The 23,926-nt window shown below is 45.9% G+C and overlaps 1 protein-coding gene across 4 annotated transcripts; it reads right to left on the reverse strand.

The window, feature by feature from the left end:
* Positions 1-1,499: 1,499 nt before the first annotated feature.
* LOC109868922 (E3 SUMO-protein ligase RanBP2) lies at positions 1,500-23,764 on the reverse strand. Of its 4 annotated transcripts, none has more exons than XM_031798571.1 (30): positions 23,575-23,764; positions 22,916-22,983; positions 22,720-22,831; positions 22,290-22,442; positions 21,709-21,939; positions 21,483-21,625; positions 21,112-21,307; positions 20,723-21,023; positions 20,460-20,641; positions 18,907-19,094; positions 18,530-18,653; positions 18,038-18,199; positions 17,692-17,829; positions 17,348-17,479; positions 17,025-17,234; positions 16,295-16,366; positions 16,027-16,168; positions 15,073-15,173; positions 10,259-14,951; positions 9,631-9,708; positions 7,575-7,736; positions 7,390-7,470; positions 7,110-7,279; positions 4,849-5,422; positions 4,574-4,684; positions 4,279-4,424; positions 3,593-3,866; positions 3,318-3,490; positions 3,007-3,180; positions 1,500-2,592 (listed from the first exon to the last, which is right to left on the reverse strand). In XM_031798571.1, exons 1-30 carry the CDS (start codon positions 23,644-23,646, stop codon positions 2,287-2,289), a joined length of 9,669 nt encoding a protein of 3,222 aa, XP_031654431.1. In that variant the 5' UTR covers positions 23,647-23,764; the 3' UTR covers positions 1,500-2,286. The 4 variants fall into 4 exon arrangements, with proteins under 4 accessions (XP_031654431.1, XP_031654424.1, XP_031654448.1 ...); XM_031798564.1 differs by having other exon boundaries at positions 7,110-7,282; XM_031798588.1 differs by lacking the exon at positions 9,631-9,708.
* Positions 23,765-23,926: the final 162 nt, after the last annotated feature.

Below are 23,926 nucleotides of genomic sequence, written 5' to 3' on the forward strand. Positions count from 1 at the left end.
GGCCCATTAGTAATGTTCAGTAAAAAAAGAGAATAAGCTTAATTCGAAACACCTCTTTAGCTGTTCACTTGTAATACAAATACATTAAATATACAGTACCAGTCAAAAGTAGGTTGTGTGATTGTGGAGGCCAAGGTCATCTGATGCAGCACTCCATCACTCTGCTTGGTCAAATAGCCTTTACAAAGCCTGGAGGTGTCATTGGGTCATTGTCCTGTTGTAAAACAAATGATAGTCCCACTAAGCGCAAACCAGATAGGATGGCGTATCGCTGCAGAATGCTGTGGTAGCCATGCTGGTTAAGTGTGCCTTGAATTCTAAACAAATCAGTGACGGTGTGGGGATGCTTTGCTGATGACACTATCACTCGAGTGGCGCAGCGGTCTAAGGCACTGCATCTCAGTGCTAGAGGCGTCACTACAGACCCAGGATCGATTCCAGGCTATGTCACAACCGGCTGTGATTGGGAGTCCCATAGGGCGGTGCACAATTGGCCCAGCGTCATCCGGTTTAGGGTTTGGCTGGGGTAGGCTGTCATTGTAAATAAGAACTTGTTCTTAACTGACTTGCCTAGTTAAATCACACCTCCTCCTCCATACGTCACAGTGGGAGCCATACATGCAGAGATCATCTGTTCACCTACTCTGCGTCTCACCAAAAATCTCAAATTTGGACTCATCAGGCCAAAGGACATATTTCCAGTGGTCTATTGCTTGTGTTTCTGGGCCCAAGCAAGTCTCTTCTTATTGGTGTCCTTCAGTAGTGGTTTCTTTGCAGCAATTCATGCAGTCTACTCTGAACAGTTGATGTTGAGATGTGTCTGTTACTTTAACTCCGTGAAGCATTTATTTGGGCTGCAATTTCTGAGGCCGGTAACTAATGAACTCATCCTCTGCAGCAGAGGTAACTCTGGGTCTTCCCTTCCTGTGGCGGTCCTCATGAGAGACAGTTTCATCATAACGCTTTAACTGCACTTTAAGAAACTCTCCAGATCGACTGATCTTCATGTCTTAAAGTAGGTTGGGTGATTGTGGAGGCCAAGGTCATCTGATGCAGCACTCTGTCATTTCTCTTTGCTTAATTGAGCTGTTCTTGTCATATGGACTTAGCCCTATTTGGTAAAATACCTTCTGTATAACAACCCTACCGTGTCACACCAAAACTGATTGGCTCAAACACATAATGAAGTAAAGAAATTCCACAAATTAACAAGCCACACCTGTTAATTGAAATGCATTCCAGGTGACTACCTCAAAGCTGTTTGAGAGAATGCCAAGAGTGGGCAAAGCTGTCAAGGCAACGGGTGGCTACGTCAAAGAATCTCAAATATTTACATTTGTTTAACACTTTTGGTTACTACATGATTCCATGTATTATTTCATAGTTTGTCTTCACTATTATTCTAGAATGTAGAAAATAGTAAAAAAATCAATTAAAACCCTGGAATGAGTATGTGTCCAAACTTTTGACTGGTACTGTATATTTGAAATCGAACAAGGTTCAGTTATAAAGCAACTTTATTTTTAAAGACAGTCTCCAGCATCTTGTATTTATTTATTGACAATAACAATTGTTAACCCCAATTGTGACCCGACCATAAAATATATTTAGTATGTCACCTCTCCCAAATTGTCAGACTTCATATTCCTACCTTTTAGTTTAAGACAGGTGTAGAGTCTCAATTTGCACATTATGAAATCAATGTATAGCCTACACACACAAAAAAAAAAAAAACACACCTAAAAAAGTACACAGGCAGCAAGAGGAACACAGTACAAAACAAACAATGGTTGGTTTAAAAAAAAGGTTGCGATAATCTTTATTAAGACAATTACACAAAACAAAATTGGGTTAGGGAGCTTATGAAGGAACCAGCGCTGTCAACTCTTATTGGAACACATGCACAAAAAAAAAGACTAAATGTAGTCCATGTACATGATACACACACAAAGAGTCTGGGGATTCACACTGGGACATGCAGCCCTCAGGATGCGGCAGGGAGAAAGTGCAACACTCATCAGAAGGAGACACTGGGCCGGTCTTAAATTAAAGCCTATTCTCCCCATAGTGGGCTACCAGTGCACTCTTTTTAAGCTGAGCCCCAAGTGGAGTGCACTATATGGGGAATAGGGTATCATTTGACATCTGCCTACTATAATTGTGCTCAGTTTGAAATGCTATAACTCCCCAGTCCATGACCAGAGTGAAGGCCCATTGCCATCCAGTCAGTGACTACATGTTCAGCCCTACAGTGGAGTTGTCCAGTCAGTGACCAGAGCTCAAGCTCTACAGTTGTCCACATTCGGTGATGACAATCTTCTTGCTGGGTTTGCCAGTTTTGGTGCCCAGCTCTCCCATTCTGCGGACCACATCCATGCCCTCTCTGACGAAGCCAAAGGCCACGTGTTTAAAGTCCAGGTGCTCAGCCTTTTTCAATGTGATGAAGAACTGGGAGTTGTTGGTGTCTCGGCCATGGTTGGCCATAGACAGCAGCCCCGGACCCGTGTGGCGCACATCAAAGTTCTCGTCCTCAAACTTGTTCCCATAGATGGACTTCCCTCCTGTCCCGTCCTGGTTGGTGAGGTCACCACCCTGAGTACAGACAGAAAGATGTTAAGTCTTTCCTATCTGATGTGTCCCTATCAAGATACAGATAAAAGCTCAATTAGATATAGCTGTGGTTTACAAACTGTTTTTGTGTTCCAAGAGGCACTGACTGACCTATTTGGGAAACATGGTATTGAAGATTATGAAAGCACGTTGGTGGTTCTGAGTATGGTCTGGTTTCAGTTTAACCTGATCATCACTAGTTAACATAGACACAAAGTCATAAACCACACATATTCCTACAATTTATCTTCTTAAAATCTGATTTTAAACCCAACAACAACCTTATATTAAGACAAAAAAGCAAGTGTTTATTCATGAATTTTTACAATATAGCCAATTTAGACTTTGTGGCTGTGTTATTTAACGGAAACCTTCCAACCCCACACTCCCCCTCACCTGACACATGAAGTCCGGTACGATCCTGTGGAAGACAGAGTTGCGCAGCCCGAAGCCTTTCTGTCCTGTACACAGCGCTCTGAAGTTCTCAGCCGTCTTGGGGACAATATGAGAGAACAGTTCTATGGTGACCATTCCCAGCGGCTCGTCGTCAGCGGAGATGGAGAGGTACACCTGGGGGCAGTTTCATATAGATTATTTTACAGGCCATAATATTAGTAAAACACCCAACAAATGATTTTATGTGGAGGGGACAAAAGTCGTAGGCTAGGCGCTCCACCAAAACAATAGCAGGCACGGGAAACACTGACCTGGGGGTTGGCGTCTCTGGAATGTTCCTGGACCCTGGACATCTGGGGGGAGAGGGCCGAGGCCTCTGATGGGCTCATACGGCTCTGACACTCACAGAAGGTCTTCCTGAAACACTCAGCCAGCTCTGCTGTCTTGAACTTGGCTGCCAACTGCTCCACCTTACCCTCACCCTCTGGAGAGAACACAGTATCAATACATTTATCAATTCATCAACTATATAAGAATCAATATATTTACATAGCGCTGTGTTTGGCGGAGCTGTGTGTAGACCTACCTGCAAAGTCGGTAGCGGTCCAGACGAGGGCTTGGTTGGAGGTGTTCATGGGTTTGAGCTCCATGCTCTGGCAGATGGTGTGATTGGCACACACCTTCAGCACCTGCTCCCTCCTCATCAGCACCCGGTAGAATCTCTTATCGGGGTGGAAGAGGATCTTGATGTCTCCCACACCCCTCTCCTTCCACTGGCCCAGGTCTCTCTCCCAGCGGTACAGCTTGGTACGCTCCTTAAACAGGATCTCCTCATCCTCCTCCCCTGACTTAGTCTCCACCTAGACAACACAGTTACGCGCAGGTTAATCAGAAGGGTGTAAGTTTACATAACTTGTATAGAAATGTATCAAATAGAACAGGCAATATTCTGTCACAGATAGAATGTGGAGTCATGACAGCTCTAGACCAAGCCTACACCTAAAACACATTTACAGTCAATTATAATGACGACGTGGAGTCTCAGCTTGGAATTCAGGAGATAGATTGGGGGCAAGGCCCTGCAATAGCCTAGCGTCCTGTTGAGGGGGTGTACTTGTTCATTAAGCTGCATCACGCTTCAGAAAACAGGTGATAGGCTCCTGTAACCTATGAGCTGTTCCGGCTCGCACAAGCCAAGGATACTTCACTTTATAATGACATTCCCAGTAAGGTTAAGTGGAATTTGATTAGTAGCAGTGCATTGATAAGTACCTCTGGTAGGGTGACTATGGGATCAAAGTGAATTTCCACATTATTAGCGTCCTCTTCATGACTCCTCTCCTCCCCTCCTTCAGCTTTGGGTGGGGCTGCAGCTCCAAACAACGTAGCCCCGGCATTCGCCCACGAGAAGTTAGAATCTAAGAAGGAAGCATTTTAAAACGGAAATGTTTGTTCTCACTTAAAACATAGCTCACAGTTGTGTCATGGAAACTTGTAAAACCTTAAAATTAAGCACATATTGAATTTCCTTCAGTCAACTGTATTCAGAAAATGTAGAAGTGTCAACCTTGTTTTCCGAAGGCGAATTCACCCCCGGTGTTCTGTGCCAGATCAGCGAAGGAGATCCCTTCCCCTCCCAGATCACTGAAGCCCAAGGAGCCAAATGAGTTTGGAGCATCTGTAAACGAGAAAATAAATAAAGGACGAGAAGACAGGTTGCTGTACTGGTGTCACAAGTGAGACTGTGCTGCTGTGAGTACATCGAATGTATTCACAAGAGGGACATGCTCTTCCTGATCAGTGTAGAATGCAAAGGGCTCTGCAATGATAAATATCTCATACCCTGAGTAATGGTTGTCGTAAATGTCGATGTGGAGTCCGGCTCCGAGGTCTTCTTGGTAGACAGGTCTATAGGGCTGCTGCTGGTAGCTGCAGGAGTAGAGTCTGACTGATCTGGAGCCTGCTTACCACTGCTGGCTGCAGGGTTTGGAGTTTGACAAGAAACACAACTGCTTGCAGACTCCTCATTTCTAACAAGACATGCATCACACTCCCACTGCCCTGGCTTTTTGACAAACTGTGCACCAAATCCAAATGAGGCAGTCACCAAAGCTGGGGCACTAGCAACAGGTTTTGCTGAAGGGTTTGAAGTTTGAGCCTGCTCCCCGCTGCTGGAGACCGCAGTCTGAGACCGTGTTGGAGTGGAGTCTGACTGATCTGGAGTCTGCTGGACCTCTGCCTCCTGGATGGTTACTGACTGAGCTGGGAACTCCGCCTCTGCTGCAGAGGACTGAACCTCTGCCTCAGACAGATCTGGAACCTGTACCTGGCTGCTGGGGGACTGGTCTGGCACTGTATCGCCGGTGCTGGAGGACACAGCCTCAGATGAAACAGGGTGTGCGCTTGTCTCTGCATCCTGAAACACAACCAAAACATCAATATTTGTTTGAGAGAAGTATAGTAGTTTTAATTTCTTATATCCTAATGCCACATAAGATGTTCATTTTCATGTGCAAACAAATTAATATACACTGCTCAAAAAAATAAAGGGAACACTTAAATAACACAATGTAACTCCAAGTCAATCACACTTCTGTGAAATCAAATTGTCCACTTAGGAAGCAACACTGATTGACAATACATTTCACATGCTGTTGGGCACATGGAAGACAACAGGTGGAAATTATAGGCAATTATCAAGACACCCCCAATAAAGGAGTGGTTCTGCAAGTGGTGACCACAGACCACTTCTCAGTTCCTATGCTTCCTGGCTGATGTTTTGGTCACTTTGAATGCTGGCAGTGCTTTCACTCTAGTGGTAGCATGAGACGGAGTCTACAACTCACACAAGTGGCTCAGGTAGTGCAGCTCATCCAGGATGGCACATCAATGCGAGCTGTGGCAAGAAGTTTTGCTGTGTCTGTCAGCGTAGTGTCCAGAGCATGGAGGCGCTACCAGGAGACAGGCCAGTACATCAGGAGACGTTTAGGAGGCCAACAACCCAGCAGCAGGACCGCTACCTCCGCCTTTGTGCAAGGAGGAGCACTGCCAGAGCCCTGCAAAATGACCTCCAGCAGGCCACAAATGTGCATGTGTCTGCTCAAACGGTCAGAAACAGACTCCATGAGGGTGGTATGAAGGCCCAACGTCCACAGGTGGGGGTTGTGCTTACAGCCCAACACCGTGCAGGACGTTTGGCATTTGCCAGAGAACACCAAGATTGGCAAATTTGCCACTGGCGCCCTGTGCTCTTCACAGATTAAAGCAGGTTCACACGTTGCACGTGACAGACGGGACAGTCTGGAGACGCCGTGGAGAACCTTCTGCTGCCTGCAACATCCTCCCGCATGACCGGTTTGGCGGTGGGTCAGTCATGGTGTGGGGTGGCATTTCTTTGGGGGGCCGCACAGCCCTCCATGTGCTCGCCAGAGGTAGCCTGACTGCCATTAGGTACCGAGATGAGATCCTCAGACCCCTTGTGAGACCATATGCTGGTGCGGTTGGCCCTGGGTTCCTCCTAATGCAAGACAATGCTAGACCTCATGAGGCTGGAGTGTGTCAGAAGTTCCTGCAAGAGTAAGGCATTGATGCTATGGACTGGCCCGCCCGTTCCCCAGACCTGAATCCAATTGAGCACATCTGGGACATCATGTCTCGCTCCATCCACCAACGCCACGTTGCACCACAGACTGTCCAGGAGTCGGCAGATGCTTTAGTCCAGGTCTGGGAGGAGATCCCTCAGGAGACCATCCACCACCTCATCAGAAGCATGCCCAGGCGTTGTAGGGAGGTCATACAGGCACGTGGAGGCCACACACACTACTGAGCCTCATTTTGACATGTTTTAAGGACATTACATCAAAGTTGGATCAGCCTGTAGTGTGGTTTTCCACTTTAATTTTGAGTGTGACTCCAAATCCAGACCTCCATGGGTTGATACATTTGATTTCCATTGATAATTGTGATTTTGTTGTCAGCACATTCAACTATGTAAAGAAAAAAGTATTTAATAAGAATATTTCATTCAGATCTAGGATGTGTTATTTTAGTGTTCCCTTTATTTTTGAGCAGTGTATTATAGAAGTCTCTTGTGCTTTGCATACCTCTGTCTTGAAGTCCTCGGGCTTGTCTTTCTCTGCCTTGCCGACTACATCAGAAAAAGTTGGAGGCAGCTGCAGCGGCTTGGCTTTCTGCTCCTCATCTGGAGTAGACCTCTTCTCCAACACCACCTCAACCTCCGGGTACAGACCCTCAGCACCTATCTCGGCCTGAGCTGCTGAGAGGAGAAGGTTATTGGAGAGACAACATTTGGCAAGAAATTTCACCAACCTATCAATGGCTATTCATACCTCTCTCTATAGCCAGTTTGGCTATGAAACTTACCAGAATTTGCAGCCTTTCTCTCAGGAGGATCCGGGTACAGTTTTCCATTCAGCGCTTTAACTGCAGTCTCAAAGTCCTCATCTGCAACACAAACTAACGTTAGCAACACGGTCAACTACAATGCGTAAACCTTTGCTCATACAAGTAGAAAAGTTTTGCAAGAGAGCGTTGGTGTCATTTCTCACCGTCCGTCTGGTCGTCACTAGTGTTTCCTGGTTCGTTCAAGTAGCAGAAGAAGGTGAGAGGCAGCCAGAGTTCCCTGGCCAAAGCAGCCTGCTCCGCAGTCGGCTGCCTCTCGTACACCACCTCCACCTCACTGTCATCATCAGCCTTTGCCTGGGGGGGTGCTATAACACAACACAGAGTGAGACAACTCAGGAGACAGAACAGAGACGTTGAAGGCAGTAACAGAATGATGCAACTTTACTACAAGGTGAATTTGCATAATATAATCCCAAATTGCTATACAATAAATGGATCTACAGAACATTTTAAGACTTGACTCAACTATGCTGCAAGGTTGTTTGGTACTGTAGGGCAGACAGGCTAACATTTAATATCCTAAAAATGGTTCACCTGCTAAAAAAGTCACAAAACCATTTCACTAAGGAGGTAGTTGCATGTCTAGGGTTAGTTCCAAACCGAAACACATGCATCTCAAAAATATGGACATCATGCATTTCACCACACCAAGCAAGCAGTCTCATATCTGAGAATGCGTTAACTATTGTGGAAATGAATCTCAAAGGCATCAAACATCAGAACCATGGATCTACAGTATACTGTACACGAGGCCAACCATATAGGATTCCAGTTACCATTTCCTACTGGTTCTCTAAAACCAAATCATATGCCAATTAGCTTAATACAAACATCCCCATAAAAATCTGTCAGTTTAAGCTAGAGACACTAAAAGTATGTGATCAAAAGTATGTGGACACACCTTCAACTTAGTGGATTTTGCCATTTCAGCCACACCCATTTGACAGGTGTATAAAAATGGAGTACAAAGCCATGCAATCTTCATTTACAAATATTGTCAGTAGAATGGTCCGTACTGATGAGCTCAGTGACTTTCAACGTGGCACGTAGAGTCCGGACAGTTTGGGCTACATACTAATATAACCCCTCTGTGGAAAGGTGAGACACGAACATGTAGGTTTTTTTGCTCTAAGATGGCCACAGCCCTTACAAGACTTGTCTGAAGGTCCCCTGGTACCAGTTGAAAAATAATCATATTAGTATATGGACACTGTTTAGTGCCAAAAATAAGGGATGTAAAAATTAAAAATAAAGTTTCCTGATCTTTCTTCTCTCTCAGATACAGGACAGACACATTGTTCCATGTAGTAAAGCTGTTATTCTGTGTGTTTGTATGGGGCTAATAGCAGGCCAAATTAAATTGGATCAATTGTTTCATATTTTGATACTTCAAGCGTGTGCATAAAATTCTAAATCAAATAAAATGATCTTTGGTATGACCTTAATATAGATGACCATCTGGTGGTAGAAAAACAAACGCTTGTAACATACACATTGTACCTGGGTTTGAAATCTAGGACATACTGGAAATCTCTGGAACGAACCGGACCAGACAAGGTGTTGCCTTTCACACTGTTGCTACCCATCCCTGACTAAAAATGTGTGTGACGTTGAAGAGTGTGTGACAGTACATTCCTGTCAGGAAGCATGGCCGTGTCTCCTTTCAACAGAGGGAGAAGAACTCTATCATCGCCAACACTCCACTGGCCGCTACCAGGAACTTAGTCCTTTCACCTTTCCATTAGCTAAACAGCTTGCCTAACTTTTATTCGCAGTAAGCCTAACAAGCAAAGTTTGAAATGTGTTCCACCCTCTTGTAGCTTTAGTGACACATGTCAAGGAGTGCCCTCGAATGCAACTCTGGACCTCAAAGCCAATTCCACTGCATTTTTTCATTGTCCCCCTCTATAATCAGGGACTGATTTAGACCTGGGACACCAGGTGTATGCAATTAATTATCAGGTAGAAGAAAAAAACCCAGCAGTCTCTGGATCTTGTACGGTAAGCGTTGAATACCCCTGCTTTAGAGTAACAGTAACTCGAGTATCAGATGGCATGCAGCTCGTTAGGTTGTTGTACTAAAGGTTTGTATGTTCCACTCATGCATGCGGGTTAAGACCGGCTACAAAGCAGGCCCAGCCAGGTGACAAATGTGTAGGTGACGTGTCACAGCACACACACAGTGCAGTGACAGAGTACCTGGGGGCTCAAATTGGGTGGATGAGGTGCTGGTCCAAAAAGCCATTGGGTTATCTTTGAAAAGCCTAAAATCCAATCCTACAAAATAATGGTTGGCAGGTGAGACAAGCTGGAATTGGGGGGGGGGGGGTTGGATTAAGAAATTAAAGTGTATTGAAATGAGTCTTCAGTAAGATTCAAGTTGAACATCATTTCATTATCTAAGTGTAATGGATTCTACAATCTTTCTCAATTCTGTCCTGTCTCCATCTGCCTTCATGAAGATGATATAATTCTTTGAAAATGGAGTGACTGCATTATCCTTAGGGGATTTGATTACTAGGCAACTGTACAGTACAAGTGTACTCGATTATATAATATGACATCTGCTATCATATTTAAACTATATCATTAAATTACAAGGGAGAGGAAGTAGATGTAAATTAGGCTAATGGGAGTGACTGGGTTAAGTTTGTGCTAACAACAGTGTGGGCTGGTGGAAGAAGCAATGAGATGAACCAATGGGACATGACTGGAATCACAACGGGGTCAAATTGTGTGAAAACGCCATCGTGGGAGGGGGAAATCACCATTCAAAAACAAGCAGTTCACAAGATCAACAAAGAAAGGATAACAATAAAAGGATTACCCTTTTCTGGGATTTTGAATGCAGGTGAGGACTGGGAGGTCCAACCGATGTCTTTAGCCTTGGAGCTTTCTGAAGAACCATCCTCCTTGGACAACAGGAGGCTGCTGCCAAAGATCTTCTGCAGAGAGTCGGTTCCGAAGAGGAACTTGGGAGGAGACATCACCATCTTAGAGGGGTTGAGAGGGCTGTGTGGTGTGGAAGTGGAGGCCTTGCTGTCAGGGGTGTGGAAAGTCTCAGAAGTCAGCTCTGTCCGTTCTCTGGTGGTCTCCTCCAGGATGGCCACAGCAGCCTGTCCACACACTGTCATCCCTGGAGCTGTTGCTACCTCCTGAGGAAGGGTCTCACATGAGGCTATTGGAGTGACCAGAATCTCATTCTCTTGGGCGGTTTTAGCCTCGTCAAAGATGTCTCTGAAAGAGTTGGCCACATCCTGCAGTTTAAACCGCACTGCTAACTGCTCCACATTTCCCTCAGCTACCTCAGCAAAGTCAATGGCACTCCAGACCCAGGCCTTCTCAGCACCCTTCATGGGCTCCAACTTCATAGAAGACGTGACCCAGTGGTTGGCGCAGATCTTCAGGACTTGGTCCCGCCTCATGAGGAGTCTGACTCGTTTGGTGTCGTAGTTCTGCAGTATCTTAAGGTCTCCGATGCCCCTCTCCTTCCACTGGTTCAGGTCTTTGTCATAGCGGTACAGCTTTGCTCTGTGGCTGAAACACACGTTTTCATTCTCCTCTCCAGTGGAGATCTCCACCAGGTCTGGCAGGGGAACCACAGGCTCAAAGTACAGGCCATCCCTCTCCTCCTCCTGGGTCACGTCTTGCTCCTCGTCCACAGACACCCCGCTCTGGTTCAGCTTGGCCGGTGACTTGGTAGGACTGATGACAGGCTGGAAGCTGAAGTTAAAGCCAGCTGTGGATTCTCCAAAGCAGAAGAGGTTCTTCCTGATAGGGCTGCTTGCTAGGGGTGAGGTGTAGACAGATGTGTCAGCACTGTCGTCCAGAGCCTCCTCTCTCAGGTCATAGTTGTCCCATTCTAAGGTAGGCCCAGTGCTCTCCACGTGGGGCTTGATGATCAGACCTGAGGTGTTACTGGCTGTTGTGATGTTAGCTTGGCTGTCGTCCTCCTTGATCTTTGTTTTGTCATCAGTCAGGAAGGATTTAAGGTCTTTCAGACCGGACTTCATCTCCTCTGCCTTCTGGATGAGATGTGCAGTTCTGCCTGTGTCAACAAGCTTGTGAGGAGTCTGCAGTGGGATGTCCAACAGGAGCCTCTGACACTCCTCAAACTTAAGCTTGAACTCCTCAGCCAGCTCAGGGGTTTTAAACTTGGCAGCGAGTTGCTCCAGTTTGGCATCTCCTTCTGAGAAGTCATTAGCAAGCCACATCCAAGCTTTGTCGGAACCAGCCAAGGGCTTCAAGTTCATGGTGGTGGTGATCCAGTGGTTGGCACACACCTTCAGGACCTGCTCTCTCCTCATCAGCACCCTCAGCCTGCCGTTGGTGGTATTCTTCAGGAACTTGAGGACTCCAACACCCCTCTCCTTCCACTGGCTGATGTCTCCGTCAAACCTGAAGAGCTTTACTCTCTGTGAGTAAAGGACCTGTTCATCCTCCTCTCCTGTGACCAGGTCCACTTTATCAGGCATCTGGACCACAGGTTCAAACTGGATATCGTCATTCTCTTCTGTTTTGTATACATCCTCTTCATCCTGGTCAGCGGAAGTGTCTGCCCACTGGTTTGACTGAAGGGATGTTAACAGCTGCTCGCCACCGTGGCTGAAGTCTCTGCAATTGGAATCGGTCTGTCCAAACTTGAAGTCTCCTTGTGAGTTCTTAGCCAAATCTGCAAAACTGAAGTCATTGGGTTTGCCATTCTCATCGGTGATGTCCACTGAAGGCACTGATGCAGATATACCGATGCCAGATTCCTTCTCTTTTTCTCTGTGCTGCTCTGCGATATTCTTCAGGAACATGGACGCAGACCCTGAAGCAGGAGTCTGAGTTTCATCTGGCGGGGTTTCCTTTGCCGTTTCTTGAGTGCCAAACTTAAAGCCACCTGCTGGGACGGGCATATTGAAAGAGAAGCCTGCAGCACTGGAGCCACTGCTTTCAGCCTGAGGGGTCTCAAACTTGAAGGATGCAGGGGCACCTGTATCAACTTTGCTTGTGCCAAACTGAAAAGAGCTGTCACTGTTGAAGTTTGCTTTAAACACATTGCCTACAGGCTGAGTAGATGTACTTTTACTCCCAAAGCTAAAGCTGAAGGATGAGCTGGAGGGGGTGGCTGTGCTCTTAGTGTTGGGTGTCTGACAGGAGACACATTGACTAGCAGAGCTGTCGTTTCTGACTAGACATGTGTCACAGTCCCACTGTCCCCCCTGTTTGGCAAACATGGCCCCAAGAGAGGAGGTGCTGCTAGCATTGGGTGTCTGGCAGGAAACACACTTAGAAACCGATGCATCATTCCTCACTAGACAGGTGTCACAGTCCCATTGTCTGTCCCTCTTAGCAAAAAGATCACCAAATCCCGACACTGTTGGCTTTGGTGGTGGTGCTACCTCAAATGTTGATTTTGCTGAGGGATTTGGAGTTTGACAAGAAACACAACTGTTTGAGGAGGCCTGGTTTCTTACAGCACACACGTCACAGTCCCACTGCCCTGGCTTTTTGCTAAACTGGGCACCAAATCCAGAACCTAATGGATTGGTTAAGGGCTTTGATGCTGCTGCTCTATCTACAACAGTTTTGGCTGCATGGTTTGGAGTTTGACAAGAAACACAACTGTTTGAGGAGGCCTGGTTTCTTACAGCACACACGTCACAGTCCCACTGCCCTGGCTTTTTGCTAAACTGGGCACCAAATCCAGAACCTAATGGATTGGTTAAGGGCTTTGATGCTGCTGCTCTATCTACAACAGTTTTGGCTGCATGGTTTGGAGTTTGACAAGAAACACAACTGTTTGAGGAGGCCTGGTTTCTTACAGCACACACGTCACAGTCCCACTGCCCTGGCTTTTTGCCAAACTGGGCACCAAATCCAGAGCCAAATGGCATGGTTGAGGGCTTTGATTCTGCTGTGGTTTCTTTATTCTTACCAAACTGGGCTCCAAAACCAGCAACAGGTATAGAAGTGGTGCCACTGGTTCCAAACGTAAAGGAGGAGGGTATCTGAGCTCCAAAAGCCCCAAATCCCTTTCCAATAGATCCTGCGCTGCTGGTGTCTTTTGACAAGTCAGCTCCAAATCCAAAAGTAAATCCTCTCACTGAAGCTGCCCCACTAGTAAAGCCTTTGGTTTCAGTAGCCAGTTTGCTGTCTGTCTCTGACAGGGAATTAGGGTTGGCAGTCTGACAGGCAACACACTGCATAATTGTAGCAGCATTTCTTACATAACACACATTGCAGTGCCACTCCCCGTCCTTCTTTGCAAACTGGGCAGCAAAGTTTGTCACCTGAGTAGCAGATGAATTAGGAGAAGTTGCTTTCCTATCTGGCTGATCTTGCTGCTTTTCTGGAGATTTGGGAACTATCTTCTGAGCCTCTTCAAACTTTGTTTTGAAGAGCAATGCCTCGTCTGCCGTTTTATACCGGATGGCCAGTTGCTCAGGCCTTGGTTCCTCATCTGCATAATCAATGGCATTCCATACCCAGGACTTGTCAGAGCCAGCAATTGGTTTCAGGAGCATATCTGGCGTGATGTAGTGGTTAGCACAGATCTTCAGAACCTGCTCCCTCCTCATCAGCAGACGCACTTTCCCTGATGTATTGTGCTTTAGGATTTTGACTATGCCGATCCCCCTCTCTTTCCACTCCTTTGTCTCTGCGTCAAATCTGAATAGCTTGGACCTGTTACAGAACATCTCCTCTTCTTCCTCCTCTCCAGTCTTCACATCTACTTTGTCAGGGAGGGGCACAATGGGCTCAAAGTGAGGCCCATCCTCATCCTCCTCCACATGTGTGCTGTCGTTATCGCTCTCCGGTCCTTTCTCCACCGCTGCGTTTTCCAGCCCAAATACCGGCTTGGTCTGATCAGTGAAACTAAATGGCTGTTCAATTTTTTCAAACAGGTTTGGTTTGTCCCGACTCTGGGCTGCATCAGTGAAGGAGAAGCCTGCCACGCTTTTAGTGCCAAAGCTAAATATCCCTCCCTGGCTAGGAGGCTCAACCTCTGAGGGGCCATCCAATTTGGTTGGAATGTCTGATGTCAGAAGCCCCAACAGGTTCTCACTGTTTTTGGCTTTGAAGGTAAAGTCCCCATCGTTGGATTTGAAGTTGGAGTTGAATTTAAAGGCAGCAGATGATGGAGTGGACTGGGCTACTACTCCAGCACCAAAGCCAGGCACCTTAAGAGGCTCAGCAGGGACCTGCTGGCCAAAGGCGATCTTCCCAAAGTCCACAGGCTTCCCCTCAATGCTCTTTGGTGGTTGGACAGGTACGACTGAGGGCTTGGTGAAGTAGCCAGGCTCTGGGAGGGGAGGGTTGGTGGTGGGCTGAGAGTGGCCGTAGTATTCCTCGCTGTATGGGGAGAGTAGACTGGTTGCTGGTGACTCGAAGTGTAGGGGGGTGCCGAAGACCTGGTCTTGAGGAGGGTAGATGCAGGCTGGTGTTGACTGCAGGGGAGGAGTGTTAGTGGGCTGCTGGTAGGTATACATGTGCTGCTGGGGTGGCAGGCGGTTGACTCCATACACAGGAGCCTGTGACAAAAGGAAAATTAATTCAAACCTAATTCAAATTTGTCACGGAAAATACTCCCCCACTTCCAAGTATCTAAACCATTCTGAATGCTCAAAGAAAAATCAAGGTATAAACACCGACCTTTGTTGGGGTAACATTGGCTGCAGGACGAAGGAGATACTGTCCGGAGTTATAAGCAGGGGATTGATTGAAATACATAGATGGGGCCTGTGTGGTGGCAACTGTAAACAAAAAGAGAAAAGGTTCAAATCAACGGTCATAATTTAATATCCTAGTGTTACGGATACAAGTATCCTGTGTGTATCCTGTGTGTGTGTTTCTTTTCTCCCCTTCTCCCCTCACAGGTGAAAATCATCACTCCCCAATCAGTCAACAATCAATCATCAATCAGAAGACACACCTCCACCTAGTTCCTACCCTATCACAGTTCCTTCCCCATGGTTTAAAAACCCCATCATTTGTTTGCTCTGGAGCTAGCTCAATATCTCTCTGTAAATGCCATGTCTGTAGGTCTCTGTGTTTCACTCTCGCTTTGTGTCTTAACCTCTCTTTTGTTTGAGCACCTCCATAGCACTTTCATCACCTGTGAGTATTGTTTTGGTGTTTGTTTGTTGCTGGTGGGAAAAGGGGGAAACCAAGGCAAGTCGCCCATGGGCATACACTACCCGTAGGTGAACTTTGTTAAATACACTAGTTAGAACTGGGCGGACCACCCACTGTATTTTTGGTTAGTTAGTTAGCTGTTGTTAAAGTAGGCTAGTCTAGCTTAGGGGTGTTTTTGTATATTTGTTTCTTTCCTTGGGTCCAGCTCAGCCCCTTTTCCTGCTCCCCCCATTACCGTGTGTTTAAATAAACTTTGAGTTTGACGGTAGATTTCAGTCGTCCTGGTTATTTCGTTCACACTTTTACTTTGTCACAATTATAATTTGCATGAATTATGTTACGGGTCTCATTCCCATCCCCCCTAGACTGTCGGGCCAAAAGGGATTCGTAACACCTAGCAACATTGCTATTTCAGTACTCCTAATAATACAGCCCGAAACTACACAACTCAGTTGTGTACTGCGTTCCTACCGGTGAGGGGTGCTACATGGAAGGTCTGTGTTGGGGGGTAGCCCTCCTGCATGCTCTCAGCCCCATACCCATCTCCATACATCCTTTGGTGGGGTGACGCCATGCTGTCTGACGAGTTATGTCTCAGGTCATGGACCTCATTCTGCAACCCAACCACACAATACTTAACACAGAAACCATGCATGGACATCTATAATTGAATTAATAGGCACACTTGACATGGGCAACATCTCCCATATCCTCAAAGACAATGAAGCCAGGGGCTGACCTTAAGGGCCTCCACCTGCTGGCAGAGCATCTGCAGGAGGGACTTCTGGTGCTCTGCCCAATGAGGTGGTGTCTTGGGGAAATCAGGAAACGGAGGAGAAAAATAACATTTTCATTATATTTTTCATGTCAAGTTATTTCTATTATTTAGGTGAGAAAAAACCTGTACGGCAAATCTAAAACTGAAGTACATGAATGTCCATGTTTAAAAACCATAGGAAGAGCATCAGTGTACAAAACATTAGGAACACCAGCCCTTTCCATGGCACACGGACCTGGTGAAAGCTATGATCCCTTATTGATGTCACTTGTTAAATTCACTTCAATCAGTGTAGATGAAGGGGAGGAGACAGGTTAAATAAGGATTTTTAAGCCTTGAGACAATTGAGAGAGATGGTGTGTGAATGGGCAATAACATTTTTAAGTGCCTTTGAAAGGGGTATGGCAGTAAGAGCCAGGTGCACCGGTTTGAGTGTGTCAAGGACTTCAACGCCGCTGGGTTTTTCCACATTCAACAGTTTCCCTGTATGTATCAAAAATGGTTCACCACCCAAGGACATCCAGCCAACTTGCGTCTGTGGAAAGCATTAGAGTTAACATGGGTCAGCAGAGTCCATGTCCTGACAAATTGTGGATGTTCTAAAGACAAAATGAGTGCCACTCAATGTTACGAAGGTATTCCTAATGTTTTGTACACTCAGTGTATGTTTACAAGTCAACCTTTATCATACCATGTGTCTTTTGGAGGATGGGACAAAGCTCTTGCTGGGGGAAGGGGTTAAAGGGGCGAATTTGATGTGAGCGACTGAGGCAGCAGGCTCAGTAAACTGAGGGCTGAAGTGGACCGGTCTGCCCTCTTCATCCATCCCTTCTCCAATCTCCCCTAGCTGCTGGTTCACATCGTTCAGGAGATCCATCACCTCTTCCATTGAGACGGGCAGCTGGAACACACGGAGAATATGATTGAATGTCATGCTTCCAACTCTTAAATCTTCGATTACATATTTATGGCAAATAGTCATGTGTATAGATGCCGTATATTGAAGTGTGTAACCTTGTCCATGTCGTCAGCATTGGCATTGTAGATCTTGGACAGGTAAGTTCTGAACTTTCTGAGGAACATGACACACCTGTCCCGAGTCTCCTCCACCCCACTACCAGCCTCCTCAGACAGACGCTGGAAGATCTACACACAGAGATATATCAAAAGGCACAATTCATAACAAATGCATTTATGGTAAGACATTAAAAAATAAATGCTGCCTGCACACAATTTATTTGTAAATTTTTTTTTACTGGCAGCTGCACTAGAAGGCATGGCACTAAAGCGCAGAGTGGGAGAAGTGCAGGGGATTGACTACCAGAGCAAGGTTAAGCAGTGAACCCCTCACTACATACCCTAGCTAGGTGCCAGTTAGATGAGATGTTGTTGATGGTCTCCAGAGTAGTAATAGCCTCCTCTGTCCTCCCCTCGACATCCAAGAGGGTTGCAAATGCTATCATGGCCTCCTCCTCAAAGCCCTTCACTGATGGGATCTGAGATTAACATGCAAACGCAACCTCACTAACCAATGAAAATAGAGCAATGCATATATTAAGCCTGGACTTGTCAACTTTCACGATTGTCATCAGTGATATGAAAAGTCTACACGTGTCAATGCTTTAACTCAGTAGACTAACAAGTATTGTGGAAAGCTAGGTTCTAATCCAGTCGGTCAGAGAAGCAGCTGTGTTGGTCGCTCACCTGTATGTCTCTAGAGGGAAAGTGTATGAAGAGGGGGTCCAGGGGTTCAGGGATGCTGCGTCTTTGCTTGATCTTGTCCAGCAGGGGGAGCACCACCTTCCAGTAGTGGACACTACGCCCTATGTACTCCTTCTGGTCATAGTAGGAGTTCACACCAACCCCCTGGGAACAACACAGCAGGTGTTAAATCTAAATGCAGAAATGGCAGTGCTTCAAATCATCCATTATAACGAAGCACTCATCGTTCTGAGTCGCATTCTCAGAAGTAGTTTAAAGCAGACATAATTTACTGTACCAAAGGGAAATTGCTGATGTGTACTATTCTGACTAGACCAAGAGTTATAAATAATGACCATACACTAATTGGAAGTTATAAATACTATTGAGTAAATGGCGGGGGAAATCATTTCAGACAGACGCCTAGCATATCATGTAGACTTATGTAGTGTGTGACAGAAAAAGGCAGGTCTGCCGTCTGGCCGAGGTGTATACCGTTGAGCTGAGGTGCTGGGCCCAGTGTATGGGCAGGGCTGGTTGAAGGCCATGTTTCTCTCCAGCTCGAAGGGTGCTTAGTCCATGTTGAACGGTCATCCTCAGTTTGGCTGACATGCCAGGCCTATTTTTTTAATATTTTTTTTAAAGACAGAAGCAGAACCATAGTCATGTTAACCACAGAGTCATCAGTCAGCTTGATTTCTCCATCATGGGCCTTTACATTTTAACACAACTTATATAATATCTGTGATCAGTTCAAGTGAGGGAGGAGGGAATGGTGTCTGGGTAACTTTTACAGCTCTAGCTTGGGTAGTAAAACACTTGATTTCAGCCATCTATCATATAAGTTTAGCGATGAACCCGTAGTGACTCACGCAGCTTGTTTGTGTATGAGGCTGTAGACGGCGTCCCACCATTCCCTCTGTCTGTCTGTGGAGAGGAGGCGGAGGAGGGGCAGGGGCAGGCAGCGGGGCTCATGGAGTTGCTGTTGACCAGTAGAAGTGATCCTGGCCCTCTCCTGGAGCTGGGTGTGACTGCACCACACCACCCCACACAGGAACACCTAGAGAGGAGAGAATCACCCCAGTGTATTGCATTAGTTCTTAGAGCAGTGGTCACCAACCGGTCGATCGCGTTCGACTCGTCGATCTCCAAGGCAGTTCTAGTCCATCGCCAAACATTTCTGTAAAAAAACCAACTAATTCTTGTGTTCCTATTTCTTTTGTATTAGTCTCAGGCTGTTGGTGGTAGGTGCAGCCAATTCAGCTGCCCTGCGCACCGGGTAGGCAAACAGTTGCCATTTCATGTGTCTGAAGGTACAAACTGCCTTCCCGGTGGGCCTGGAGAGGAAATCAAGTGCACTACGCTACCGCTGGCCAATCAGATTGCTCAGATGACCGAGTCTGCAGTAACGTAGCAGGCATAATAGAAATCCTCGGCAAAATTGATACTGAGATTTCAAAATGTTTAAAACCATGACTAGAGAGACTGTCAACGAATACAGCAGAGCTGCTGGTTTTATGAGTGAGTTCTTGTTTAAGTTCTTACTCAGCACTGTCAACACTTTGTATTCAACACTTTTGTAACCAATAAAATGTGCGTTCTTTTTACCACTCAGGGATACAACAAGCAGCGCAGCAGTAATGAATGAGTAGGAAAGTGTATCGATAAGCTTGTGTTATAGTTAGTGGCTTGAGTCTTTTTTTTTTACGTTGAGGAATATTTCACTTTCTCTGTTCACAACATGAATTTGTGCATGAGGCCGAAATAATGTGGTGCGACTCGAGTTCCGCCATCAGCTGGAAGACGGTGTCCCTTTTTGGTCAGTGTCAGCGGAGGGATGTTGACAGTTGTACCCTCAGTCTGCTGCTCTCTCCCTCCGCTAAGACTGACCAGCAGATGCAGGCACCATCAGCCCAGTAAAATAAAAACGAGAATGATTTAAATGTATGCTCACTCAGCTGTGCCTCACAAGTAATACAACAATGGATCTATTACTGGTGTGATCATATAGCCTACCCCAATTTTTGAAATATGATTTTAAAAAATGTCAGAACAATGCATTGGCAGGTAAATTCAAGCAAAGCCAATATGCAGTGAAAATGTAAGCTGTAGACCCAATACTCCACAAACCTCATTGCTAAAGTACTGTTTTTAATTGGTTAATTTTGCATAGGCTTACATTTTTTATGTTAATAAAAATAAATCAGTGGTAGATCTCGGCATGCATTTTCACTCAGAAAGTGATCCCGACTCAGAAAAGGTTGGTGACCACTGTCTTAGAGCATTCAAGGTCTTTGTATAAATGAAAAATTAAGCAAAAGAAAACAATCAACGATATCATTCGAAGGACAGTATTAGAAGATTGTTACAAGGCTGTTGAGCCTTGTAGAGACAGATATTGTAGAGCCACCCCAGCCACACCCACCTCCAGGTCTAGCAGGCAGATGGACTCAGGTGTGTTGGTGTCCAGTTTGGAGGTCTCCAGGATGAGCCTGGGGAACAGCTGTTTGAGCCAGTCCCTCAGAGCAGGCCTCTGGGCCATGAGAGACCACTGGAGACCCAGCCAACACAGCTGCTGGAGGTCACCTCCTTTGAGCTGGATGGAGCCTGAAGACAGGAGAGGAGCAGGGTTACACAGGGAACTTGTGAGATCAGCTCGTCTCCGGTTGTGTAGACCCACACACATACCGTTGTCCCGTTTGATGAGGTCAGATATCGCTGGAGCCTGTGTGTTGATGGAGCGGATGTCGTCGTTGCCGATGAAGGAAGTACCGGCCGGAGCCTGAAGCCCAAACAAAAGCTCAAACAGAGAGCCCTGACCACTACGGTTACCAAACGCCTCCACCACCTCTCTGACAAAGGTATGAGTGTCAGGGTTGAGGTTAAGCAGCATGTGTCCAGCCTGGCTCTGTCTGTCACTGGCCAGCAGCTCCAGATGCTGAAGAGAAGACTGATCCCCTTTAGTCACCTTGCTCTTCGGCCCCGGGACCTAAATAGGAAGAATGAAAAGAAGTTGGATACAACATGAAAGACACTGTCATTTGCTAAATACAAAGCTTCTAGTTTGTGTGCATTACCTGGTAAGCCAGTAGATAGCAGAGAGCAGCCAGGTCAATGACAGCCCTCCACTGCTGTTCTCTTTCCTGAGCCATCTTCAGTAGCAGAGTGCCAGCATGCAGGTACAGATGTCCCCTCATCTCCACATAGACCTCAGACAGATCATCTGTTACACTGCCCGCTGTCTTCTTCAGGCCCTGCATCGCACAGTCAAAACTAGACAGAGCGAGACAGGTGTTAAATAAGGTTCGAACACACCGCTACTAATCTAGTAGGACTCTACAGAGTGACGCTCTAATGCAGAAACTCTGTTGGTAGACTAAGCATGGATTAACTATAGCCAGTACCAGTAGTCACGTTTCCCTGCCTAGCCTGGTTCTGACAAACACACCTCCCAAGGGCCTTGATGCTAGGCTGCAGTCCTTTTCCCGACAGGGTCAGTCTCAGCAGGCTGCAGTGGGCCAAAAGTAGCTCTCTCTGCAGATGTCTACTCATCTTCTCATTGGATGAAACACTGGGCTGGGCTAGGAAATCCTGAGAAACACCAAATTAAGCACTTTACCATTGTATATGTAATTCCATAAGTGTATATTGTATTTTGTGAGCATCCTGCTGACCTGTAGAGTGTGTACTACAGTAGAGTACCAGTCCAAGCTGGATCTAAGCAGGCCTCTCTTCTCTGTAGCCAGACAGTGTTTGACAGCCTCCTCCAGCCTGCCATCAGAGGAGAACAGCTGAACCAGCTTTATGTTGATATGGGCATCGCCAGGTCTCATAGCCAGCTCTGCCTGCAGCAGGTCAAACAACTGGTTCCGTCCCTGCTGGCCCTGTCGATTCAGTAGCCGCTCCTATAGGGGGTAGAAGGAGAGTCAGCAAGGATTGTTGAAGAGCAGATTTGTTTTAAACAGCTGATTATTTTTTGAACAGAAGTTTCTAGTCCCTGGGACCAGTCTGCTGCTCAACAACTGTTCCTAAGGGGAGAGAGAGGGCAAGGAGGGAATATGCATCAAACAGCTGCCAACTCAACAGGCAGGTAGTGATCTTGGGTCAACCCTGTGCCACAAGTTTCTAAACAATCCTCCAGTCACAATGAAGGCATTATTTAACCTTGACACACTATTTCAGGTTAGCCACACCATATACAAAAAGTCCAAAATGCTTTAAATACAGGAAATCAATACGGTGTTAGAGTTCTTACCTTGAGGTTGAAGACAGCAGGATTTGCAGGCAGCAACTTGGCAGCTTTCTCCACCCAGAACTCTGCTCTGCTGTCTCTCTCTGTCTTACTGACCAGCAGCTCAGCCACCTTCAAAACCAGGTCCCTCTGGGCTGGGTTCAGGTCCACAGACCGCTGGACACACAATTAAAGACTTGAAAGCATCTTTACACTGTCAGATAGTTAGGTTTACAATCAGCATAGCCAGTTTTTGTTTTTTAGGGATCAGCTTTAATATTACAGATAGAGTATGACTTCTATCAATGTAATCATTTCCAATCACCCCATTTCTTTAGCCGTTTCTTCAAATAAATTATATAAAACTGGATGACTGACAAAGCCTAATGGACAGACTAATAGGATACTAGAACATTAATAAGTACGTGAGCAACTGGCAGGAATATCAGCTTGCCTTGTAACATCCTACAGCCTTGTTGATATCTCCTTCCCTCTCATAAAGCTGGCCCAGGAACTTGTGTGCTTTGGGATCTCTCTCAGCCACAGTCAGATATTCTGAAACATGTCTAAAAGAGGGGACCAGACATTCTGAATAAACACACAAAAGATGTAGATACCCACTTCAATATGTCAATGTGTTCAGGGCATACCTTTTAGCAAGTTCATACTCCTTAGCCTCGAAGTATAATTTAGCAAATAAAAATCCTTTAATTGGTTTCTGTGGAAAGAGAACATATGAAGGCCTAGTTTAAAATAAGGTTAAACTCATATATAGTTATAACAGCTAGTTAGCCAACTACTGAAGACAGACATGGTTACCTATTGTATTTTAAAGTTCACTAAAAACGTAGGTAGCCAACTTAGTTCCCTAATACATACGAAAGTCGTACCAGCTTCCTGGAAATTCCCCAAGTTAGTTAGATCCATTCAAATATAAAATTGCTAACTAACTAGGATTTTATTTTTTTAAAGGCGATCATGGCTATCTTCATAGGAAGAGTGACACCTAACTAATGCACGAGATGTTTCAAAATATAGCCAGCCCTGTTGCCCGCGCGTTTTCCACACACTGAATTCTTCACTGCGATGGATGAACTTGAGAAGTGTCACATTTGCCAGCGTAGTTAGCGAACGTTAGTTAGTTATCTAAAATGAAGGATCCGTTAGCTACTTGTTGTTTCAGATTTAGTCTGTGGCTAGCTAGTTACTTTCAATGCTTGCAGTACTGCTAGCTATCATACCAGGCCATCATGGCCGTTAGCTTAGCTAGCTAATACACGCAGGATGAAGTGAAGCCGGTTGGACTCACCTCTTTGAGTGAAGGAGAGGAACTCTGTACTGAATAAATATAGCGTTCCACTTCGGCCTTACTTCGCCGCATGGCTGTGTAAAGCGTATTTTCTTGTTATTTCAAAACTAGAATTGCACAGAATTACAAAAATCGGCAGGAATCCTATTCTCCACTCAAGCCATGAGAACGTCAAATGGCAGCGGTACTCACGTGGATTCCAACCACGAGCTGTGATTGGTCAAGACTTAGCCAATCACATTTGAAAAAGTACACACTGAACGTGTACTAGCCGAAAGATAATTCAGTATATTGAATACAAATACAATAGCCTATGCTTCATTAGAGAAAAGATCCAATCTGTTTTTGTTAT

Source organism: Oncorhynchus kisutch, linkage group LG2 (assembly GCF_002021735.2).
Source record: "Oncorhynchus kisutch isolate 150728-3 linkage group LG2, Okis_V2, whole genome shotgun sequence".
NCBI classification, from domain to species: Eukaryota; Metazoa; Chordata; class Actinopteri; order Salmoniformes; family Salmonidae; genus Oncorhynchus; species Oncorhynchus kisutch.

Coding starts and splice junctions, on each gene's coding strand:
- LOC109868922 (XM_031798564.1), bottom strand. CDS start 23,646: ATGCGGCGAAGTAAGGCCGAAGTGGAACGCTATATTTATTCAGTACAG. Junction 18,200..18,529: donor CCCAGCACCTCAGCTCAACG/GTATACACCTCG, acceptor TGTTGTTCCCAG/GGGGTTGGTGTGAACTCCTA. Junction 15,174..16,026: donor CCATGTAGCACCCCTCACCG/GTAGGAACGCAG, acceptor TTTTGTTTACAG/TTGCCACCACACAGGCCCCA.